Source organism: Lemur catta, chromosome 1 (genome assembly GCF_020740605.2).
Source record: "Lemur catta isolate mLemCat1 chromosome 1, mLemCat1.pri, whole genome shotgun sequence".
In the NCBI taxonomy this organism is placed as follows: domain Eukaryota; kingdom Metazoa; phylum Chordata; class Mammalia; order Primates; family Lemuridae; genus Lemur; species Lemur catta.
Window position 1 is genome coordinate 215,095,485 of NC_059128.1, and position 12,456 is coordinate 215,107,940.

At 34.5% G+C, this 12,456-nt stretch overlaps 1 protein-coding gene across 2 annotated transcripts in view; it reads left to right on the plus strand.

The window, feature by feature from the left end:
- CCDC50 (coiled-coil domain containing 50) overlaps positions 1-12,456 on the plus strand; it is a 72,844-nt gene that overhangs the window by 46,259 nt on the left and 14,129 nt on the right. Inside the window, exons 5-7 of one of the 2 annotated variants that reach the window (XM_045539932.1) lie at positions 2,499-2,616; positions 7,048-7,575; positions 12,217-12,332. In XM_045539932.1, coding sequence (XP_045395888.1) covers positions 2,499-2,616; positions 7,048-7,575; positions 12,217-12,332 — 762 coding nt within the window. The remainder of the gene's footprint in view (positions 1-2,498; positions 2,617-7,047; positions 7,576-12,216; positions 12,333-12,456) is intronic. The other variant, XM_045539935.1, reaches the window with a different exon arrangement.

The following is a 12,456-nucleotide window of genomic DNA, read 5'->3' on the forward strand; positions in this document are numbered from 1 at the left end:
TGTTTCTCTCCTGGTTCTTTACATTGGGAGGGTGGCTTATCACTATGTATTCATTAGGACTAAATTGAATAGCAAGAAAGCAATTATAAGTCCTTGGAGTGTAGTATAATAATTTCTGATGGCAGTTGGGCCTGATAATTTTCGTTTATATTTTTTCCTCAGTTATAGCAGGGGAAATTTTTGTTTACTGTAAGCCAAACCACTTAGGAAAATGTACTGTTGGATGCTTAGTAAACATAACAACTCAGGGAAGTGTTTACATTTCTTTCCACTTCTTCAACAAACAATATAGGAATTTGGAAAATTCTATAAGAAATAGTAGTGTTTGAAGAACAAGCTATCTGTTCCACCCATCTCTCTTCCTGGCTAATTAATATATTACTTTGTAAGACATCAAAGGTGATGAATCAGGCACAGGGACTGGCACCTGGTAAACACTGACCGATTTATTAACATGATACATTGGGAGTCAAAGACATTTGATTTTAAGATTAAATCATTCAAACTTTCCATTATACAGATAAAGAATTAAAGCCCCTCAAAATTCATATCAGTAATTACTATTTCTCTCCCAATATCTCTTTAAAGCATCTCTGGCATGAACTGGAAAGAAAAAGAGAATCGTCTTAACTTTCAGATGTAGGGGATAGTTTTTCCTTCAAATTCCTAGAAATTCAGAGTTTTATTCACGGAAGTATACTTGTGTTAAGTAGGAGTGTATCCCTTACCTCTCATTCTGAGTTGTAACATTTTGTGAGTGCCCATTCAGGAGTCTGAAGTTCTATTCATGAAAAGTATACTTGTATCAAGTAGGAGTGTATCCCTTACCTCCCTTTCTGAGTTGTAACATTTTGTGAGTACCCATTCAAGAGTCTGACATTATATCCTGGGCTTTTCCGTAGATTATTTATCTGTCTATATCTGTCAATATTTATCTACATATCAAGGATATATATATATATATATGTTGGTTAGAAGCAATGTGTTAATGGTACATTTTAAGTTTGAATTTAGCATTTATTTAACATAAAATCAGATTTGTAAGGCTATTTTGAGGAAAAGTGAAAAAACAGTTGAGGATATGGATAATCATTGCTAATTTACCTAGCCTCAGCATCCAAATTTGTTTGTGCGTAGATGTGAAAAACGTTCTGCTTCACTGAGATGAATTTTTTTTTTTTACTATGCCTTGAAGTCTTAGTGTATTCTTCATTTGGATATATCATAAAATTTGAGGAAGAATAGTTCTTGCTTCATATTTCCATCATTAACATTTAAGTACTTCTTGTTTTCCTTATTATAAATAGAAAGATATAATAAGTATCTCAGACTATGTATGATTGTTATTACCATTTGTACCAGTGAGTATTGTTGCCACATTTGTATGAGCCTGTACGAATCTGATGAGCGATCTGGACTTTTCTCATTAAAAATGTACATGAGCATGTACATTTATATGCTATTTCATGAGACTTTCACAGAAATAATTCTCAGATTCAGAACACTGTCACTCTGCAGCTCAAAACCATTAGTAACCCTTCATCCCCTACGTTATAGACTCCATACTTCTTAAGATTGTCTATAAGAAGTGCCTACGATCCAGCCTTAGACTGTTTTTTTAGCTTTACCTTTTTCCACAACACCCCACATTTATGTTCTAATTGGACTATTGCCCATTGCTTAGATTGATGCCCATTAAAATGTTCATAACTTTTTTCTCCCTGATTTGCCTATTGGAATTCAGTTCTTTGTTCAAAGCCTAATGCAATGCAAAGTGTTAACTAAAATCTTTCAAGTAAAAATAATATTCTTTCTTTTGTACTCCCATAGACACTTTTACTCTTTTTTGAGGCATTTTTAAATTTAATTTTATTGTCATTATTTGCATGCACTTTTGTTTTCATAAAGGGATTATAATCTTTTGGGGAGCAGGGTTGGAATGTTATTCATCACTCTGTCCCTCACAGTGCCTTGCACATAGTAACTCCTAAAAATTTGCCTAGAGATGAAACAGGTGGGAGACAGGAGGAAAATTGTTTTCTCTTTTTCAGTTAAGACAGTGGTACTCTAATGCAAACCTAAATCAGAATCACCCAAAGAAGTCTTTTTAAAAGTTTTAAAATTAAATGATAAATATAATTTATAAAGTTTTATAGATTACTGCATGCAAACTTAATCATCAGCTTGGAAAAAGGGCCCACAAATATGTATTTTAAAAATACTGTTGTATAACCAACCAGCTTTAGGAAGTACTATGGTTTGAATGTCTTCAGATTATGTTAAATCTAAATTTCTGTTAAAAATCAGCCTAACTCATCTAGGTCATATGCCACTCCTTTTGAGCAATCATCTGTGGCGTTTGGGTGGCATGAAATAAATGCCAGAAAGTCTGGAGAGCCATGGACAGAGCTCATAAAAACATAGCAGTGGAATGTCAAACTCCACTATAAATGTTTGTTCATTCTCTGGTAATATTTCCATCCCTCTTGTCTTTGCAGGACATAGCTCGCCTTTTGCAAGAAAAGGAGTTACAGGAAGAGAAAAAGCGAAAGAAACATGTTCTAGAGTTCTCTGGAGCCAATGTTTATGGAGATAATTACTGTTACGAAGATGGAGGTAACAATACATATCATGATCTCTTCCACCCTTAGACTCGATAGTAAGATACCCCTTTAATTTTGTTTATAAAGTGACCTGGGAATGTTTCTCTTATCCCTAGGCACTGGGTGTATTTAGATTTGTCAGGATTCTATTTGAATGTGATGAATTCGTCTGTTCCTTAATTGGACAACCAGAGGCATTTTTATGACTGTTAAAATTTGAATATAGTTTTATAAAGATTAGCATGCATTCTTTTGTGCTGTAGTCACTTGGAATGCTTTGTTACATTCTAAATACATAAAGTGGGGTGTGGAAAATGATGGGTGAGTCTCTGGACTTAACCTTTGTCAAGGAAGTCTGGGCAGTGCTGTTTGAAGCAGCAAAGTGGTGTGAATGAAGAAGATACACCATACGTCAGTTACTGGGTAACAAAGCTTTTTTCTATGCTTTCTTGTCTTTTAAACCTAGGCCAAGGGTTTAGCCTGCTGATGACAAACAATACTAAATTTTAAGATTTACTGTTCATTTTTTGCTTTTGATGCTTTCTTTGCTATTTGATTACCTTATAGAATAATTTCTGAGGGAGAGAAGTCCTTTCAGAGTTTCACTTCTCTAGTGTCTACTTTTGCAGTGTGGTGAAGGTGTGGTGGTGGCAATGTGGTGGTGGTGATTCTTTATCTTAAAAATGTGTTGGGAAATGAGTATTTGCAAGTATCGTTCATTCCTTCTCAAAGATCTGTCAAAATAAAGACATTTCCTACAGTTTCAAGCATTGATATTTATTGACATTCAGCTTGGAAAACATACTTAGGATAACAAGTGAACAAAACCTAAAGGCAATTTCTAGAGAGTAAAAATTTTAAGGTCAGTGATCATAAAGGACCTTGTAAACCAATTATCATCTGATTTTCTATAATTCTGTTATATAAGGTAAGTATGTGTTTGTCTTTGATGAATAGAATGAAAGCAGTGCATATGTAGATGGCAGGATTATTATAGTTTGAGTATAATCTTGCCCAGTAACATTTTTTGCTCTAAATTTACCATAATCAGTAGTGCTCAGCTGTGTGGCCTGTTTAATAAATGGGTTGATTTTCTATTTATTGCTTGATACATTCTTACTCTGTATGTAAAATGCTCATCTCTTTTGTGGTAGTCATTTTCCTTATACTAGTTGTTCTGATGAAATTATATATTACATCATTTAAAGAGAGAAATTATTGCCATATTTTGCTATACTAGAGAACAGAAGGTAAAGAATTACTCTTTGGCTTCAATTAAAATCTTAGAAATGTGGTCTGGAGTTTTTCCTTTGTTTTTATTTTAAATTCTGCACTAGAGGCATATTCACTATAAAAGTCAATATTTCAGACTTTTAAGTCTATAAAAACATTAGGATGGCAAGTAATTAAGTATACTAAAGTATTAATTTTAGCCTTTTTTCTAATAAAGCCTTATACTGACTAAAATTGAGACTGAAATCTATTTGCTTTGACCAGAGTACTGTCATCCTGATTTATCTCTCTAGAACAGGAGACTATGTTAACAATTAATTTGGTGGTTTTCAGTACCCTATATTTTAACTACTTTTATAAATTTGTAGATAGTAGCATATATGCTTGTTTGGGGTGGGGATTGAGGGAATATTGAGGAATGGGAGGTGGTGACCTCCTGAGCACGTGTGTAAATACTGGAATTTCTTTTACCTCAGCTTTGCTGTTGTTAGTAGATTAAATATTGCTGAACATGCAGTCCTCATTTATATGCCTTTGAATTAGACCAGGGTGAGTTCCACAGAAACCATATTGCAATTCAGCTTATCTTTACAAAGCAATCTTTACGTTCTTTGCACTGGTCCTTTCCCAGCACATCTATGATATTCTTTAATTATACTCCTCTATATTTATGTGTAATTTGATTTTTGCTTTACTTAATAATTACAGTATGTCATTATAGAAATGGTCATCTCTTCTACTTTTATTTATATTAAACTTTAATAAATTAATCTTTTAAATGATCATTTATAGATTTCCTACAAACTTGAAATTATCCAAAACGCATATCAAATTTATGTCAACTGTTAAATGGTATAAATTATTTACTAGTGAATCCATGTTTTTCTTTCAAAGCCACTTACCTATATTACAGTCATATTAGTGATTAGTCATGGTCTGTGGGGTCATAAGACCATAGTTCAAGTTTTATCCCTTTCTTAGAACAATTATAATTTTAATGAAGTTTTCTATTATAATTACTCTAAATATTTTTCTCATCTGTAAAATAAAGATTATAAAAATAAGTCCTTCACATGGATGTGAAGATCAAATAATGCAATTTGATGAAGGACTTATAAACTCTGTTGTTTATACATATATCAATGTTATGTGTGTATAATGTATTTTTGTATATCTAAACAAAAATCTTATTTTGAAAGAAACATGGAGGCATGCATATAAAATATATATGTATATGTGTACATGCGTGTGTATATGTATATGTATATATATGCTTTGGCAATGAGGGAGTTAATTATATTTGCCAAATAATGTCCTCTCAAGAAGCATACAAATCTCAGTTCTCAACTGGAAGGTTTTGAAGGATTCAAACACATTCCCCACCTCTATTTTTTTTTTCTTTTCCAAACTTAAAAGCTATCACAGTAGGTGAGCTAGAGAATAAATATTTTTTGCCAGTCATCACTATGAAAATGAAGTGGCAACTCTTTAATAATTCCCACAACACATTTCCCTAAAGTAAAATCAAAAACTACCATGGTTTCACAAATCAATGTCAAAAAAAAACCCTTCTTGTTTCTTTTATGCTTAAAGGTGAGCTTCACTTTTACAGCTGTCTGTGGGCATATTGGTGTTAACATTGTAAACCATTATTTCTTGGAATGTGGTCATCATTTAACTAGCTGGTCAGTGTTATATTAATTTACAGCAGTAGTCAGTTGATTCTTTCTCAGTTGTCAATGTAGACTTAAAATAATAGTTTGGGTAAAAGAGTAGATACTTTTTTATCACAGAATAATTGTCCTGTTTCACTTTTGATTTATGTAAAATATAAATTTAATCATAAATTATGAAGATACATACTTTAAGGACTGTTCAGAAGACAAATTTTAATCTAAATTTATCTTTGAGGCAAATTTCCATTTCTTGTGGAAAACTCAAGAGGAAACAATTTCGAGTTTTTGAGCAGAAGCTTTTGGTATCAGTGGTGCATTTAGCACTTATCTTCTCACTCTATTCGTTTATCAGGTTAACAATATCAAATGAAAGAAATAATTAAAAAAAAGAAAAAAACAAATAAGACATATAGTTCTTTATTTCATCTACATCTCACTAAATTATGGTAGATATTTCAAATGCAATTCAGCAAGTGGTTAATTCCGACAAGGAATGTATCTTAGCTCTCTTAGCAATTTTCCATGGAATTAGGATTTCTTGTTATTATTTCAAAAGTGTAGTAAAAGTTTTAGAAAATATTAAAATCAATATATTCTTGCAAGGTGCATGTTAATTTTCTGCTTTTGTTTTCACAATATGCTTATACCTAAATGACACCTGACAAAAGCATCCATCTGTGTTCTGTTTTTGAAGTATGTATTAAACTGGGGGACTTAGATATTTACCACAAAACTGTTTTTATACAAAAAATACAATATCATAAAGTTTTTTGAACTGCATTTAGGAAGTGACTCCTTTTTATCTGTTTTATTAAGGCATTGCTTTTAGATTTTTTCTTCTGCCAAGGTTTAAGTAAGATTGAGAACAGAGTTATGTAACGATAACAGTGTCATTTACTCAGCTAAAATTTTCCTCTACTCCATCCTCTTCCACGTTGAACTGTAATACAGAGCTGTTCTATGAAGTGGCTAGGATTTTTTGCTTTGGCTCTGTAAGGTGGGGGGATAGAGGAATACAGAAATTTGTAGATCATTTTTCTGAACTAAGCAGAAACTAGGAACATTCTGGTATAGCTTTATTCTCATGTCCAATAAGAATATTTGAAAGCTTCTAACTGAAATCACAAAGCTTAATCTTTTTGTTGTTTTACAATACTCTTCAACTCCTACTTTTTTACCCTGTACTAGTTTCAAATTGGTTTTATATGTAGAATTTAATGTTTAATGGCTATAATTTTTGTTTGGCAAATATTGAACTACTCTCCTAACTCTGCCTAATCATGATCAAATTCTTCTTTCACATTTAAGTCACTTAATTTTAGCTTTTTTGCTGTGTATCCAGAATCCTTCATGTATGCATGGACCATTTCAGTAATGCTCATCCCTTCTTCTCAATTTCTTAAGTTAAAAAGGCAGTTTTCTCCATTTTAAGAGTGTGTTAAACTTGGGCCCGGACTCTCCCCTCTGTAATGAGTTCATACTCTCATTAAGTTAACCTGCATTTTTATTTTTCACATCCTTCCACCTCTCCTCAGACCAGCCAAGGTCAAGGAGGGCTGGGGAATTGGGTTCTGGATTCTCAAGGTCTCGTAGACTCCAAAGTGATGAAAAGACTGTGAAGCAGAGGAAGGAGAAACTAAAACACTCACTGGACAACCTGGAAGAGCTAGAAGAACCTTGTTCCTCAAACAGACCCCTGTCATCCTCTAGCAGGGGCAAAGTGAGAGATGATCCCCAACTTAACTGTGAGCAGCATGAAAGGAAACGGTCTGGTCCGGAGAGGCCTCGGAGACCTCCACTTCCCAAGATCAGTGGTGAGGTATTCCTGAGCACTGAATTTGATGAATGGGAGGCTAAGAATAGCCATCGAACTCGGAATTGGGAAAAACACCCTCGACACCAAGACCGACTTTCTCCCAACTCCTCACAGAAAGCAGGGCTTCACTACAAGGAAGCTGTATATGGGAGGGACCATGGGCCAGGTGAGCTCAGAAAAAGGAGACACAGACCCAGGTCCCCTCCCTTCTCAGAGAGTGAAGAGCAGCTTCACCTTCACAACCCAGGTAATAAAGGACGGTCTCCTTGGAAGTCCTGGTATCATGTATAAACGTAAAACCAATGTGTCATTAATAATGTAATATTTAATAAGCATCTTAAGCAAACTTTCTTTCTCTACAGTTTGTGCTCATGACTGAAATCAGTCCCAGAACCAAATAGTATAAAAGGTACATACTTAATCTCAGGTCTTTAGGAGGAAGAAAAATATTTGTACCTTACCCCTTCTGTGAGAATGCACTGATTCCTTGGAAGATTCTTCCAGGCCCAGGTTACATTGGAGGTGCCTATCCCAAATACAGTTCTTCATTTGCTAAGACTATATGTCAGAGATTCTTACCTGAAATCAAAGCTCCTGAATTTCTGGTTTTATGTCAGTGAACCCAGGAGATCCTGCCTTAATAGTATTTGCCTAACTAAAAGGCCAGTAGAGCTGGAAGTACTAGATTTTCTAGACCTCAGCTTTCTAATTTGTAAAATGAGGAGTTGGATAGGCAGTCTTTTAAGACAGCATTTTTCAAATTATTGGCCTTAGTCCATTTTTGTCAGAATCAGCTCTTTCCTAAAAAGGCAGATTTCTGGGTTTCACATATATTATCATATATGGACTAAGGCTTGGCAGTTTGGGAATGTTTTAGATAGACCTGGAGGTGATTCTTAGGAACTTAAACTTTAAAAATCATTGCTTTAAGTTACTTTTTATGCTTTAACTTTCTCCAGCTTAACACTCTACTTGGTGTTCTAACTTGCCGATACAGGTAAGTTCTTGGTACCTGTGTAGGAATGAAGTGAGTATTAGAGGTAAGCCTCAAATTTCTAGCATCTCTGAGGCTTAACTCTGAAGTCCATCATTGACATAGTAATAGCTCTTTCTATTTTCTGGAATCTGCTGACATGATGTATTCCATGTGGCTGTTACAGGAGAAGTCATAGCACCACACTATCTGGTATTTTAGTACTCATCTTTCAAGTTTCATTTTACTTTTACTGAAGTTTTACAGAGATGTAAGGTTATTGGGAAAATAGTACCAAGGAGGCATCTGTTCTTGTTTTCTTCTTTCTTGTGGCCCAGTCAAACTCTATTTGTGGTTGGAAAACTGGTTTCCAGTTTGCAGATTCAGGTTGATTCAGTTGGTTGTTTTTCTATCATGTTATCTCTTATAAAGGACTTGGTTCTAAAAAAAACTTAAAATTCAGTTCAGCAAGCCATACTGAGTGTCTGCCACAGATATTCTTGCCTTGGGCTTTATATTTGGATCTGAGCCTCAGAGATTAATAGTCAAGCCAAAAAGATTCCAAATTACATATACTTTGTTAGGGAGACAAGAACAAAATGCTGATGGGGAATAGAGGCAAGAGTGGTATAATCTGAAGTAGGTTTATGAGGAAGTTATGCTTTATCTAGGTTTAGAAAGACATGTTGGAGTTCCAAAGGTGTAGGGGAGTATAGGGGAGGAATAATTACACTGACCTGTACATTTCTGATTCTGTGAATCTGACATTTTAAATGTGCTCTGAGGGCTAGCTAGGCTTTATGGCTTTTAGTTGTGCTCTAGGGTGTTTTAAACAGGCTTGGGAAGCATGACACTAAATACTGACTCACAGGCTCCATTACTGGAATTGTGAATGTTTTGTTTTATTTTGCCAGCATGAGGTTTTAAAAAACATTGTGGCTAGGCAGGTATTAAAATGGCTCCAACATAGCAGCTTAGTGTCTATAGTTTTATATTCAGTTTGCCGATTAAGTTTTACCTTTCTTGCCCCTGTAGGCATTTGAATTTTCAACCCCCTGCAATAGGTCAGATGATTACATTAGAATATAATTACTAGGTACTGGTATCTATTCTTGCTGTTGTAAAATCACAGTTCTTAAAGTTGTTAGCACAGGCCAGAGTTTTATTTAACTTAATAATGAAGAAACTAACAGGATGACATAATGATGGTACTAAGCATTTGCAGAACCACATTTATAGAATCAGTTGAAAAAGGAATGCAAAATAAAATTGCTAAATGAAGTACAACATTGGTTAACTTTCTACAGTAACTTCTCCATTGAACTGTAAATTTGTAACAGCTTATCATTTTCTGCAGGTTAACTTCTAACCTCTCAGGGCCATAAAATACCTGCACTTTTCTGCTATGAATTGTTAGTCAAATGTACTGTGGTATTCCCTAAATGTCAGGCCAGTTTATTACAGAATACTCTTGTGTGATATTAAAAAAATCTACCAGTCATCATTTTACCTTATTCTAAACTTGGAATAAATTTATCTTGAATACCAGTGCTTTTAATAGTTTTATTCTATCAGAATTTATTTCGGGGGAACATTTTATTTGTATTCATTTAGGGAAGGTCTTGTGTTCTCAAACTGTAGGATGATGAACAGAATAAACAAGGAAGAACTAGATTAAGAAATATATGGAACTGTTGAAAATATGGCTCACCTGATTGTTTCAAAACTAGTTTCCATATTCTGTTTAGGTTACAGGAGGCAAGAACAGCTATTTCATTAATCTTTTTCAATTAACTATGTTTTTTTAAATATCTCCATTCTCTGTAATGACAGCCTTATACTGCGTTATCTGTGATTCCTTCTTATACATACTTACAAAAACCTGTTACATCAGGTACAGAGAGGACCTGCAGCAGGTGGGTATCCTGCCAGTCCGGAAATCTGGTATCCCAGGTTGTGGGGATTTTCTTCTTTATAAGACTTGCAAACTGTTTCGCCTCTAAATATTTGGGACTGAGATTACCTCAAATTCTGACTCTTATTAATGAAGTTGTCATTCTCTTTTTATCTGTCAGAGTTTACAGTCTTATCACACTGTCAAACCAATTAAGACTGTTCAGTTGAATATGTCTTTGATAGAATTTTAAACATGTCTTTGATAAAATTTAAAATAAAATAACTTCTCAGTTATTTCTGTGGTATACAGTAGGAGGCATAATAGGAAAGTTTGGTATCTTGAAATTTGAGCACATCCCCACTCTATCATTTCACTGGATGGGAGAATCAAAAGAGCTAGGCATGTTCTGTCATCCTCAACTAGGCTTTGGGTTGCTCATTGAAGTATTTTTCTATAGATTAGAATATGGTATAGCAGCCTGTCTTGTCCACTCACCTTGCCCAGTACTAAGTTCTTTGTCTGATTTCATTTATTTTTCCTGAAATCTGCCTTTCTAGTTATGACCAAGTTAATTGCAACTCAGGGAGGTTAATGTTCTATTTACATATGGTCTGCTCTTGGGAGTATGCTGTCCCAAACCACTCAGGAATCCAGATTAAAACCAGTCCAGCCCAGCATAAAATAGAGTAGCTTTAGAGATGATTTGAAGTGGTCTGTGTAATCAGCTTCTATTAGGCCTAAAGCTAACAAAGCCAGGTTTACTAGTCTTTGTTTGTGGGAAAGACAGATGGATATGAATCTCTGGCTTTTGAATTTGCCACAAAGCTAGGTTGAAAGTTCTACAAAGATAGGCTTCATAAGATAACTTAAGTTCTTTGTATTTGTTCAATATTTAGTTTTCCTTCCAGTTTTTTTATTTTTTATTTTTTGTTAACAGTAAGTGAAGCAAGTGTTGTTAGGCATCGTGATAATTTTGATGTGCATAATATACTAAACTAGTTGTTTCAATGCTAAGTGTAAGTAAGAATCAACTGGGAAGACTTAAAAAGACTTACTGAAGGCCCGGGCTCACTCAGGCTACTTAGATTAGAATCTCTCAGGTTTGGGGTAAATATATTTATTTAAAGCACCCCCAAGTGATTCTTATATGTAGCCTTGGTCCACAGCCACTGGTGTAAAGAAATAGGCAATCAGGAGTATTTTCTTTCTTCCTTCAGTAGTACATTTACTGAAAGTCACTATTTCAGATGGCTAATCTTGTTGACTGCATTTAGAATTTTTGTTGATTCTGAATATAATGTATTAATATTCACACAGTTGAGTAGGAGTATATAGCCACAATTGACGACCAGTCCCGCATGTTTCTTTCCCCTCAGAAGAATAGAACTCTAAAGTCATTGTGCACTTGATATTTCCCTTATATCTTCCCTGAGGTTTAACAGTGCCATTAAACTGATCAAAGCTATGGGAAAAATCTAAAGCCAGTAGGTCTGTTTACCATCAGAACAGAAGCCATGGGTTCCACTGCTTGGCTAATGGGTATTATCATATGACTCTGAGGTGATGCTGTTTCTGTTCCCTCTGCAGTAGTGTATGGAGGCTGAGGTAAATCGAGTGAAGCCTCTCATCTCCCAGTCTTCACAGCTTAGCGTCTTTTAAACTCTGACTCTGTAACTTGATTTTCTTTAAATTCTTTTTTTTTCCACTTCCTATTTTGCCAAGGCCTCACTTGCAGTTCCTTATATGATTTTCTGTTGTTGAAACTATGTAAGAGGGGAGTTTTTACCAGGTAGGTTTGAGTGGATAATTTTGTTTAAATGTGTGGATTATCTGCATTGGCATTTCCATGTACGGCAGAAAATATTTCAAATGCACCCCACACTGAATTCTGGAGTGGAGGAAGTATTGTCCATGTTAGATACTAAAGAAAAACTTCTTTACCTTAAATTTTTCAGCTTTTCAGAGAACATCCTCAGTTGCCTTATTACATTGAGTTTTTTTTTTTTTTTTTTTTTAAGGAATGAAGCCAAGAGTTGTAAAAGAAGCTGTCTCTACTCCCTCACGAGTAACCCACAGGGATCAGGAATGGTATGATGCTGAAATTGCCAGAAAGCTGCAAGAAGAAGAACTTTTGGTGAGCATATTTTAAGGCAAGAATTCAGGTGAATTAGGTTTTTTGTGAATTGAATCAATTTTTGAGATTATATAATATAGACATTATAGTCCTACATCAGTTGAGATACTAATATCATTTTTAT